Source organism: Hyla sarda, chromosome 8 (assembly GCF_029499605.1).
Source record: "Hyla sarda isolate aHylSar1 chromosome 8, aHylSar1.hap1, whole genome shotgun sequence".
NCBI lineage: Eukaryota > Metazoa > Chordata > Amphibia > Anura > Hylidae > Hyla > Hyla sarda.
Window position 1 is genome coordinate 216,123,960 of NC_079196.1, and position 12,894 is coordinate 216,136,853.

Here is a 12,894-nt window from a genome sequence, read left to right on the forward strand (position 1 = left end):
ACAAATCTGTTTAACTTTCTGGAGCCAGTTGATATGTATATAAAAAAGATTTTTCCTGGAATACCCCTTTAAAACAGTTGCCGTCTAAGGATGAGCCGGCTCGTCCTGAGACTGCAACCGTTGTATGACGCGGGCTCCCGACTCGAGCCCGCACCATACCGGCCGGCCCCCAGCTGATTCCTGTAGCTGGGGGCCGGCATTAATAATAGACATGCGGCGATTGCCACAGCTGGCAATTAACCCTTTAGATCACCGCTGTCAAAGTTGACAGCGGCATCTAAAGGGACATTTAAACAATCCCTGGTGGTCCAGTGGGGCGATCCACTGCTGAGGTAGCCGGAGGCCTTACCTCACATCCTGTGCTGGCTCTGGCGCTCAGAATGAAAAAGCCTGGCAGGACCAGGCTTTATCAATCAAGCACAGAGCACACAGATCAATGTCGTTCTATGAAACCACATTGATCTGTATGAGGAATCTAATGATTCCTCCTAAGAGTCCCCTAAGGGGACTAAAAGTGTAAAAAAACAAAAAAAAATAAAAACAAATAAAAAAACAAAAAAATTAAAACACCCATTAACCCCTTAAAGTTTGAATCACCCCTCTTTTCCCGAATTCCATATAAAAATATGTAACCATAACAAAAATAAACATATGTGGTATCGCCGCGTGCGTAAATATCCGAACTATAAAAATATATCGTTAATTAAACCGCAGGGTCAATGGCGTACGCGCAAAAAATTGCAAAATCCCTAATAGTGTATTTTTGGTCACTTTTTATATCATAAAAAAAAAAACTGAATAAAAAGCGATAAAAAAAAATCGAAAAAAAAAAAAAAAAACTTCAGATCACGGCGCAAAAAAATTAGCCCTCACAAGTTATAGGGGTCAGAAGATGACAATTTTAAACGTATTAATTTTCGTGCATGTAGTTATGATTTTTTTCCCAGAAGTGCGACAAAATCAAACCTATATAAGTAGGGGATCATTTTAATCGCATGGATCTACAGAATAAAAAATAATTTTTACCGAAAAATGTACTGCGTAGAAACGGAAGCCCCCAAAATTTACAAAATGGTGTTTTTTCTTCAACTTTGCCGCACAATATTTTTTTTTTCCCCGGTTTTGCCGTAGATTTTTGGGTAAAATGACTGATGTCGTTACAAAGTAGAATTGGTGGCGCAAAAAATAAGCCATCATATGGATTTTTAGGTGCAAAATTGAAAGGGTTATGATTTTTAAAACGTAAGGAGGAAAAAAACGAAACAGCAAAAACGGAAAAACGCCCGGTCCTTAACCCCTTAAGTACGCAGGACGTAAATGTACGTCCTGGTGAGGTGGTACTTAACGCACCAGGACGTACATTTACGTCCTGTGCATAACCGCGGGCATCGGAGCGATGCCCGTGTCATGCGCGGCTGATCCCGGCTGCTGATCACAGCCAGGGACCCGCCGGCAATGGCCGACGCCCGCGATCTCGCGGGCGTCCGCCATTAACCCCTCAGGTGCCGGGATCAATACAGATCCCGGCATCTGCGGCAGTTCGCGATTTAAATGAATGATCGGATCGCCCGCAGCGCTGCTGCGGGGATCCGATCATTCATAACGCCGCACGGAGGTGCCCTCTCCTTCCTCCGTGCGGCTCCCGGCGTCTCCTGCTCTGGTCTGTGATCGAGCAGACCAGAGCAGGAGATGACCGATAATACTGATCTGTTCTATGTCCTATACATAGAACAGATCAGTATTAGCAATCATGGTATTGCTATGAATAGTCCCCTATGGGGACTATTCAAGTGTAAAAAAAAAATGTAAAAAAATTTAAAAGTAAAAAAACAGTGAAAAATCCCCTCCCCCAATAAAAAAGTAAAACGTCCTTTTTTCCTATTTTACCCCCAAAAAGCGTAAAAAACATTTTTTATAGACATATTTGGTATCGCCGCATGCGTAAATGTCCGAACTATTAAAATAAAATGTTAATGATCCCGTACGGTGAACGGCGTGAACGAAAAAAAAAAAAAGTCCAAAATTCCTACTTTTTTAATACATTTTATTAAAAAAAAATAATAAAAAATGTATTAAAAGTTTTTTATATGCAAATGTGGTATCAAAAAAAAGTACAGATCATGGCGCAAAAAATTAGCCCCCATACCGCCACTTATACGGAAAAATAAAAAAGTTAGAGGTCATCAAAATAAAGGGATTATAAACGTACTAATTTGGTTAAAAAGTTTGTGATTTTTAAGCGCAACATTAATATAAAAGTATGTAATAATGGGTATCATTTTAATCGTATTGACCCTCAGAATAAAGAACACACGTCATTTTTACCATAAATTGTACGGCGTGAAAACAAAACCTTCCAAAATTAGCAAAATTGCGTTTTTCGTTTTAATTTCCCCACAAAAATAGTGTTTTTTGGTTGCGCCATACATTTTATGATATAATGAGTGATGTCATTACAAAGGACAACTGGTCGCGCAAAAATCAAGCCCTCATACTAGTCTGTGGATGAAAATATAAAAGAGTTATGATTTTTAGAAGGCGAGGAGGAAAAAATGAAAACGTAAAAATTAAATTGTCTGAGTTCTTAAGGCCAAAATGGGCTGAGTCCTTAAGGGGTTAAAGGGGTATTCCAGGCAAAAACTTTTTTTTTATATATCAACTGGCTCCGGAAAGTTAAACAGATTTGTAAATTACTTCTATTTAAAAATCTTAATCCTTCCAATAGTTATTAGCTTCTGAAGTTTTCTGTCTAACTGCTCAATGATGATGTCACGTCCCGGGAGCTGTGCATGATGGAAAAAAATCCCCATAGGAGCTGGACAGCTCCCGGGACGTGAGTCATCAGAGAGCAGTTAGACAGAAATAGCAACTCAACTTCAGAAGCTAATAACTATTGGAAGGATTAAGATGTAATTTACAAATCTGTTTAACTTTCCGGAGCCAGTTGATATATAAAAAAAAAGTTTTTGCCTGGAATACCCCTTTAAGGGGTTAAACCTGATCTTAAGTTACATAAAGACAGGGAGCCAAGTTTATACAGAGGATGGAACGACCAAATAAACCAGTGTTTCCCAACCAGGGTGCCTCCAGCTGTTGCAAAACTACAACTCCCAGCATGCCTGGACAGCCAACGGCTGTCCAGGCATGCTGGGAGTTGTAGTTTCGCAACAGCTGGAGGCACCCTGGTTGAGAAACCTTGCAATAAACACACGCTAATGGATTTCTCTATAGAGAATGATGGAAAAATTCCCAGAGGTCTAGTTAAAAAGCCTCCAGGCGTAATGCTGGGGTGAGGTGTGTTACGTGGACGCGGAAGCCGCAGCAAAGGAACAAAATGGCGTCACCTTCCTAGAAAGCAATAAAGCGTCTGGGCGCAAATAATTATCTGTAACCAGATCCAGTAAAGCCTCCCTAAACACAACATGAAGGTCCAAAGAAATTATTATGTCAGAAAATTACCTATTGTCAGATCAAGTTTTTATGTGAAACTGATTTTTTTAAAACATTGTGATTTTTATTTTATTTTTATTTTATTTTTTTCATTTTACTATCCATTTTTATAAAATAATAAATACAAATCTTGCAACTTTCACTCCGGCCACTAGGGCCTAAAACTGAGCTAAGACTTCCTGTTCTGTCTGTGATGATAAAGAGGAGGCTGCTGGGAAATCATCAATACAGCATTACAGTGAAAGGTGGCACCAGTAGATAGAGAAGACAATAGGAGCTCGGCCTTTCCCTCCTCTGTAGAACGATCTCCGCACAGGTCACAGAGCACGCTTACAAACATGTCCCATACATAGAACAGGGTCTGGAGATGTTCGTTGATGAATATTCATGAGGTGGGTGGGCATATAGGAGAAGTGGGGATGAAGGCAGTAACTAGAGATGAGCGAACTTACAGTAAATTCGATTCGTCACGAACTTCTCGGCTCGGCAGTTGATGACTTTTCCCTGCATAAATTAGTTCAGCTTTCCGGTGCTCCGGTGGGCTGGAAAAGGTGGATACAGTCCTAGGAGACTCTTTCCTAGGACTGTATCCACCTTTTCCAGCCCACCGGAGCACCTGAAGGCTGAACTAATTTACGCAGGAAAAGTCATCAACTGCCGAGCCGAGAAGTTCGTGACGAATCGAATTTACTGTAAGTTCGCTCATCTCTAGCAGTAAAGTCGGGTGTGCCAGGTTCCGCCTTCATTGGGCAAATGCCTTCGGAGGATAATACACTCTCTGTACCTTCGGAACGGTATCGCAGATTTGGGCAAGTTATACATCATTTTAAAGGGGTAATCCGCTGAAAAAATCTTATCCCCCTATCCAAAGGGTAGGAAGAAACGGAAGAAATAGTGCATGAACTATTTCTCCCGTTACTATCTTCCGTCACAAAATAACGTCCCCGTTATTAATAACGGGCGATAACTGGTTAAAACGGCTATTAGAAAAATCCCATAGACTATAATGGGATTTTTTTTTAACGTCTGTTTGGGATTTTCTAATAATGGCCGTTTAACCCCGCGATCGCCCGCTATTTTATAACGGGCGCTATATAATGGGTACTATTCATAGTGTGAAAGCAGCCGTACATGACAAAAAGGTTTAGATCCCGGCCCGAGACCCATGTGATCGAGTAACAAGCCGGTGAATTGCGCAGCAGACTCCTTGGCTGTCAATCAAATCAGACCCCCTGTACTGCATTAGTATATGCCATTGTTTCCCAACCAGGGTGCCTCCAGCTGTTGCAAAACTACAATTCCCAGCATGCCCGGACAGCCAACGGCTGTCCGGGCATGCTGGGAATTGTAGTTTTGCAACAGCTGGAGGCACCCTGGTTGAAAAACACTGGTCTATGCAGTGAATGAGTCACGTTGTGGCGTCACGTCTCCAGTCCGGGAAACACAGAGGTTTCCGAGACTGAATAAAGAATTCGGGTGCTGCACGGAGATCGTGGCGGCCCCCCTGCGATCAGACATCTTATACCCTATCCTTTATTGCCGGAATACCCCTTTAATAATGGGAATGGTAACACCCAGTTGTCCTAAGAAAATATTCTTCATTGGGACGTCAACAGAGCTGATTAATAAGAACGCGGGTATTTGCGTCAGACATTTTTGGCGGACAGTTGGCCACACCCCCCAAGATTTAGTGCAACCCCATTTTATTTTATTATTTTGTTTTCTTACCCGCTTTACACATCATGGAGGCCAAAAGCTTGGAGACAATGGACCCTCGTTTCCTCATCTTGCACTGCTTGCTGTAAGGGAAGTAAGGGATGACGCCGCTGATGGTTTTGGCGCACGAGGTCCGGCACGCGTACACCATGATTAAAAGCTCCATGATTGTCGTGTTCACATCCCTGCGGACATATGGCAGAGAGCCAACAATGAATGTCACACAATATGTCAGTAAAATCCATATGAAAGCATTAGAAGCGCGCATTCCTCCCGCAGCTGCTACTAAACCAGGAATCTGCGCCGTCACAGCTGCAGAGCCACATGGAGCCCAGACAGGATACATATACGGTGGTCACTCACCTTACAATGGCCTCAGGGGACAATATTTTCAGTCTTTTCTGGACCATTGTAACTTGAAACCGGACTCAACATACAATGTACACACAGTCCAGATCTGTGAAAAGTGTCAATGGCCGGAAGATCTGACCAATCAGAATGGACATTCACTGGTAAAACACCTGTATTACTGAAGTGTATGCACTGACTGGTGTCTGGTAGCGCCCCCTACAGTACAGGGTGGTATTACATGTTCTGTACTCTTTACCTGTATTACTGAAGTGTATGCACTGACTGGTGTCTGGTAGCGCCCCCTACAGTACAAGGAGGTATTACATGTTCTGTACTACTCTTTACCTGTATTACTGAAGTGTATGCACTGACTGGTGTCTGGTAGCGCCCCCTACAGTACAGGGAGGTATTACATGTTCTGTACTACTCTTTACCTGTATTACTGAAGTGTATGCACTGACTGGTGTCTGGTAGTGCCCCCTACAGTAAAGGCAGGTATTACACATTCTGTACTACTCTTTACCTGTATTACTGAAGTGTATGCACTGACTGGTGTCTGGTAGCGCCCCCTACAGTACAGGGATGTATTACACTTTCTGTACTACTGAGGTGCATGCACTGACTGGTGTCTGGTAGCGCCCCCTACAGTACAGGGAGATATTACATGTTCTGTACTCTTTACCTGTATTACTGAAGTGAGTGCACTGGCTGGTGTCTGGTAGCGCCCCCTACAGTAAAGGGAGGCATTACATGTTCTGTACTGTTTACCTGTATTACTGAAGTGTATACACTGGCTGGTGTCTGGTAGCGCCCCCTACAGTACAGGGAGGTATTACATGTTCTGTACTCTTTACCTGTATTACTGAAGTGCATGCACTGACTGGTGTCTGGTAGCTCCCCCTACAGTAAAGGGAGGCATTACATGTTCTGTACTGTTTACCTGTATTACTGAAGTGTATACACTGGCTGGTGTCTGGTAGCGCCCCCTACAGTACAGGGAGGTATTACATGTTCTGTACTACTCTTTACCTGTATTACTGAAGTGTATGCACTGACTGGTGTCTGGTAGCACCCCCTACAGTACAGGGAGGTATTACATGTTCTGTACACTTTACCTGTATTACTGAAGTGTATGCACTGACTGGTGTCTGGTAGCGCCCCCTACAGTACAGGGAGGTATTACATGTTCTGTACTCTTTACCTGTACCAGGATTAGCTGCTCCTTTGGACACCAGGTGAGGGCGGCTCCATTACTTTTTTTAGGACACTGTGTACTGTACAGGACCCTGAAGAAGCTCCTGTCCTCTACACAGACAGTGATTACAGCTCCCAGCAGATCTTTATTACTTTTATATGTAAGGATTTGCTTTATCTCTATTAGTTATCTACTTATTTTTCTTTAATCCTCACTTTATCCTATTTTTGGATGACATTTCAGAACCAATTACCAGGTTTCCATAGACTTATGGTCTCAACATACAATGGTCTCGACCTCGACATCACAGCACCTTGTTTTTTCATCCATGGACACATGACTGTAGCAGCCAATCAAAATTCACAATACCATGGGCAATGACAAGGGTGGGTCCAGGTATCAGCAGAAGGGGACCAGAATGGAATGCATCATTTTATTTTTTTCAATATGTAGGCATCATGACGGTCTTTTTCAGCATGTGCTATCCCCACTGCCGCCCTCCCCAGTTACATGAGGCCCCATCTGCTGCGATCGGCTCTACAGAACGCTATGTCTGTGCACCAAACATAAATTATGACACACAACGGTTTCATGGAATGAGCTCATTTCTCATCTTCACAATCCTCTTGGCCAAGTCTCCTGTGAAAAATATTAACTCTTAAAGCATTGTTTTCCAGCCAGGGTGCCTCTAGCTGTTGCAAAACTACAACTCCCAGCATGCCCGGACAGCCGGAGGCTGTCCGGGCATGCTGGGAGTTGTAGTTATGCAACAGCTGGAGGAACACAGGTTGGAAAACAGTGTCTAAAAGTGAAGAAAATAACAGTCAAGGTGGGAATATATTGTGGCTGCGAAGACTTACTTGGAAACTGTCTGTATGATAAATACGTCCTTTCCTCGCACCGATTCTTGAATCTGAACGCGGGTCTCTGGGGGGGGGGGGGGGGGGTAAAGGGAGGTTTGAGGGGGGAAAAAAATAAATTAAAATGAATCAGTCAGCACCAAGAGGTAAGCATGTCCTTCCAAAAGAAGGGATCATTTCTGAGAATCCTGGTAAGGTCAAATACAAAACATAGGATCTTATATATAAAGACTGATGGAAGAGACTAGATTATATACAGTATATATGGAGAGTAAACTTCTAAAGGCTATATTCTGGAGGACCAGCTCGATGTTTGTGTACCTATTTAAAGGGAATCTGTCAGCTGTCAGAGCTGCAGACGTGGATAGATAGTCGAAAGGGGGATAAACCAAAATGACACCTGTCTCTAAGCTGATGGCTGTTGGCAAAGTTATAAAATAATGTTTTCCATCTGAGCTTAAGAATCATAAAGGCGGTGTTGTGCTGTAGCATGCATGCCTTCTCCCTCCCACACCCTTCCCTGCTTGGCTTCCAGCACTGCGCCTTGTATATCAATAACGCAGGGAAGGGTGGGGGAAGAGATGTATAGGCTGTAGGGAGGGGTGGAGGAGGGAGGAGGAGTGCATGCTGCAAGGAGGAGTGGGGGAGGGAGGAGATACGCATGCTGTAGGGAGGGAGGAGCCATGCCTGCTACAGCAGGGTTAGAAGGAGGCATGTATGCTGCAGGGAGGAATGGGGGAGGGAGGAGCCAAGCGCGCTTCAGGGAGGGGTGGGGAGGAGGTGTGCATGCTAGATTCCCTTTACCTCAATAGTTTTCTAAAACTGGAGTGAAGCTTTTGTCTTTAAATTTTTAACCAAATCTTCCAAGTTTGAAAGGATAAAAGTGTTTTTCTTTACAGTAAATGGTCGCATTTCTCATTAATTTGATTTTAGGCCACGCCTACACAGTAACCTTGGATGTAACACAGGTGCTGCAGCCAAAAGATGGCCGCATTGTGCTACCTGAATTGCACAGAGTTCCCTTGCAGCACACAAGTTAAAGGGGTATTCCACGAAAAAACATTTTTTTTTATATATCAACTGGCTCCAGAAAGTTAAACAGATTTGTAAATTACTTCTATTAAAAAATCTTAATCCTTTCAGTACTTATGAGCTTCTGAAGTTAAGGTTGTTCTTTTCTGTCTAAGTCCTCTCTGATGACACCTGTCTCGGGAAACGCCCAGTTTAGAAGCAAATCCCCATAGCAAACCTCTTCTAAACTGGGCGTTTCCAGAGACAGGTGTCATCAGAGAGGATTTAGACAGAAAAGAACAACCTTAACTTCAGAAGCTCATAAGTACTGAAAGGATTAAGATTTTTTAATAGAAGTAATTTACAAATCTGTTTTACTTTCTGGAGCCAGTTGATATACCGGTATATAAAAAAGTTTTTTCCTGGAATACCCCTTTAAAATAGGACTTTCATTAGCTCCGTAATTCCCATTGAGGTCAAGGAGAGGCTACGGCAAACGGAATCTCATTAGGGCGAACGGGGGCCGATATTTGGCTGCGCCACACGTGTCACAGCCGAAGTTGACATGGAGGTCCATGTCCGCCAAGCAAATTAAGCAGTAATGCGAATGTTTGGCCGCCACTTAATTTACTTGTTATGGGACTGAGGAAGCTAGTATTCCACTTCCTGGTCACCGAGGAAGAGCGCATGCGCTCGAAACGCGTCTGTCATTCGCTTTTACCGTGTGTTGTCTATCCGAATAAAGCTGCATATCATAATAGTGCTGGACCTCCTGTTTATTCTTCAGTATTCCACTATGTCCGACAGTCACATAGCAAGCGAATAAAGTGTCAGCACCGTATTTGTGCTGCAGCACCATTAACTTGGGGTACGTGGTAACCCTGGTCCTCATGATCACTGGGGATCCGATCCCTACAGTCAGACCTCCACTAATTAGATACTTATCCCTTATCCTGTTTAAAATTGATGTCAAACGTTTTGGTCAGATTCGGGGCGCCGAGACTCCCATCAATCACTAAAACACACAGGGAGAAACGCACAGCGAGGCTTCATCTTTCTCTCTGTGGGAAATTAAATATATAGAAAGTCTAAGTAGCCCTAGTAAGTCTGGATAGAAAGGCTAAATAGCGTAGAGAGAGAAGAGCTTATCCAGGCGCTTCTCCCCAATCCTGCAAGTGATCAATGAAGTTCTCCATACCAAGATCCTGAGCAATCAAAACTTGTCAGTGTTTCCCCAACCAGGGTGCCTCCAGCTGTTGCAAAACTACAACTCCCAGCATTCCCGGACAGCCTTCGGCTGTCCGGGAATGCTGGGAGTTGTAGTTTTGCAACAGCTAGAGGCACCCTGGTTGGGGAAACACTGCTCTAGGACATGTCAAAAGTTTTCTTAAAGGGGAACTCCGGTGGAAAACTTTTTTTTTATTTTTTAAATCAAATGGTGCCAGAGAGTTAAACAGATTTGTAAATTACATCTATTAAAAAAAATCTTAATCCTTCCAGTACTTGTTAGCTGCTGAATACTACAGAGGAAATTGTTTTCTTTTTGGAACACAGAGCTCCTTGCTGACATCATGACCCAAGTGCTCTCTGCTGACACCTCTGTCCATTTTAAGAACTGTCCAGAGCAGCATACGTTTGCTATGAGGATTTTCTCCTACTCTGGACAGATCTTAAAATGGACAGAGGTGTCAGCAGAGAGCACTGTGCTCGTGATGTCAGCAGGGAGCTCTGTGTTCCAAAAAGAAAATAATTTCCTCTGTAGTATTCAGCAGCTAATAAGTACTGGAAGGATTAAGATTTTTTTTTTTATAGAAGTAATTTACAAATCTGTTTAACTTTCTGGCACCAGGGAGTACCCCTTTAAATTAAATTAAAAAAAATAAAAAGATCCTGACAACAGTCAAATTGGAGCCGAAGAGATTAGAGCAATTGTAAGCCGTACAGCCACAACATCTCTGATGCTGGCGGCGGCGCTGTCAGGAAGGTCACATGACCAGAGACACAATTATCGTCCGCATATACATATCACCACCCGGCCAGAAGAAATGAGGAGCGACGGGCTGGAGATTAATGTTCATTAACTGATGAGGACGACCTTCGGCTTCATTTTAGAAATTACAGATAACCCTGCCGACAGCTGCTCACCGGGTTACGTCAGGACAGCGAGGAGATCGGGGCTATTACTTATCGATTATATTCTGCTTAAAGGGGAACTCCGGTTGGAAAAACTTTTTTTTTTTATCAACTGGTGCCAGAAAGTTAAACAGATTTGTAAATTACTTCTATCAAAAAATCTTAATCCTTCCAGTACTTATTCGCTGCTGAATACTAGAGATGAGCGAACTTACAGTAAATTCGATTCGTCACAAACTTCTCGGCTCGGCAGTTGATGACTTATCCTGCATAAATTAGTTCAGCTTTCAGGTGCTCCCGTGGGCTGGAAAAGGTGGATACAGTCCTAGGAGACTCTTTCCTAGGACTGTATCCACCTTTTCCAGTCCACCGGAGCACCGGAAAGCTGAACTAATTTATGCAGGAAAAGTCAGCAACCGCCGAGCCGAGAAGTTCGTGACGAATCGAATTTACTGTATTTGTGTTTGCTTACCTCAGGGTTTCCCAACCAGGGTGCCTCCTGCTGTTGCAAAACTACAACTCCCAGCATGCCCAGACAGCCTTTCGGCTGTCTGGGCATGCTGGGAGTTGTAGTTTTGCAACAGCTGGAGGCACCCTGTTGGGGAAATTTACTGTAAGTTCGCTCATCTCTACTGAATACAACATAGGAAATTATTTTCTTTTTGGAACACAGAGCTCTCTGCTGACATCATGACCACAGTGCTCTCTGCTGACACCTCTGTCCATTTTAAGAACTGTCCAGAGTTGGAGAAAATCCCCATAGAAAACATATGCTGCTCTGGACAATTCCAAAAAATGGACAGAGATGTCAGCAGAGAGCACTGTGCTCGTGATGTCAGCAGAGAGCTCTGTGTTCCAAAAAGAAAATAATTTCCTCTGTAGTATTCAGCAGCTAATAAGTACTGGAAGGATTAAGATTTTTTTTTTTATAGAAGTAATTTACAAATCTGTTTAACTTTCTGGCACCAGTTGATTAAAAGTTTTCCACCGGAGAACCCCTTTAATGTTCTCATAGATTCCAAGTGAAGACGTGTCTAGACTCAGGTCTGCGGCTTTATGTACACAGCTCCTCTGCAGACTCATGAGCCGTCAGTCTATGAACAATCCTGTGTGTTACCACCTCCTCCCATCAGCCCCCGGACTGCAAAATGTGATTATACCTGTAACCACGGAAACACATAGGACTGCAGTGGAGCTGCGTATGCAATACTAAAACAATATTTGCAAAGAAACTTCATTTTGCACTGGAAAAGTAGTCCAGATGTTGCAGAACTACAACTCCCAGCATGCCCTGACCACTTCCGACCATCAGGGAATGATTGATGTAGGAGCTCTGCAACAGCTGGAGTGCAACGGTTTTGGAACAATGGATTAGTGCAGTGGTCTCCAAAATGTGAACCTTCAGCTGTTGCAAAACTACAACTCCCAGTCGAAGGCTGTCCGGGCATGCTGGGAGTTGTAGTTTTGCAACAGCTGGAGACACCCTGGTTGGGAAACACTGATCTAAATGGAGGGTTTTCCCTTTGCGTCCTGCAGGGACAGTCACATCATCAGAGGATACCTGGGGATTCGTATTGCGGTAAGTCAGTCAGTGTTTCCCAACCAGGGTGCCTCCAGCTGTTGCAAAACTACAACTCCCAGCATGACTGGACAACTTGCAACCATCAGGGAATGACTGATGCTCTGCAACAGCTGGAGTGCCACGGTTTTGGAACAATGGATTAGTGCAGTGGTCTCCAAACTGTGGACCTCCAGTTGTTGCAAAACTACAACTCCCAGTCGAAGGCTGTCCGGGCATGCTGGGAGTTGTAGTTTTGAAACAGCTGGAGGCACCCTGGTTGGGAAACACTGATCTAAATGGAGGGTTTTCCCTTTGCGTCCTGCAGGGACAGTCAGATCATCAGAGGATACCTGGGGATTCGTATTGCTCAGCATTGCGGTAAGCCAGTGTTTCCCCAACCAGGGTGCCTCCAGCTGTTGCAAAACTACAACTCCCAGCATGCCCAGACAGCCGAAGGCTGTCTGGGCATGCTGGGAGTTGTAGTTTTGCAACAGCAGGAGGCACCCTGGTTGGGAAACCCTGAGGTAAGCAAACACAAATACTAGAGATGAGCGAACTTATAGTAAATTCGATTCATCACGAACTTCTCGGCTCGGCAGTTGATGACTTTTCCAGCA

The 12,894-nt window shown here is 43.8% G+C and overlaps 2 protein-coding genes across 2 annotated transcripts in view; both read right to left on the minus strand.

Moving 5' to 3' along the window:
- Window positions 1–12,894, minus strand: part of SLC5A10 (solute carrier family 5 member 10) — a 293,441-nt gene that overhangs the window by 203,561 nt on the left and 76,986 nt on the right. The window lies entirely within an intron of this gene.
- The window catches only part of PRPSAP2 (phosphoribosyl pyrophosphate synthetase associated protein 2), a 59,419-nt gene that overhangs the window by 21,120 nt on the left and 25,405 nt on the right, over window positions 1–12,894 (minus strand). Inside the window, exons 4-5 of the mRNA XM_056535573.1 lie at window positions 7,573–7,639; window positions 5,179–5,351 (exon numbers count right to left, since the gene is read on the minus strand). Coding sequence (XP_056391548.1) covers window positions 5,179–5,351; window positions 7,573–7,639 — 240 coding nt within the window. The remainder of the gene's footprint in view (window positions 1–5,178; window positions 5,352–7,572; window positions 7,640–12,894) is intronic.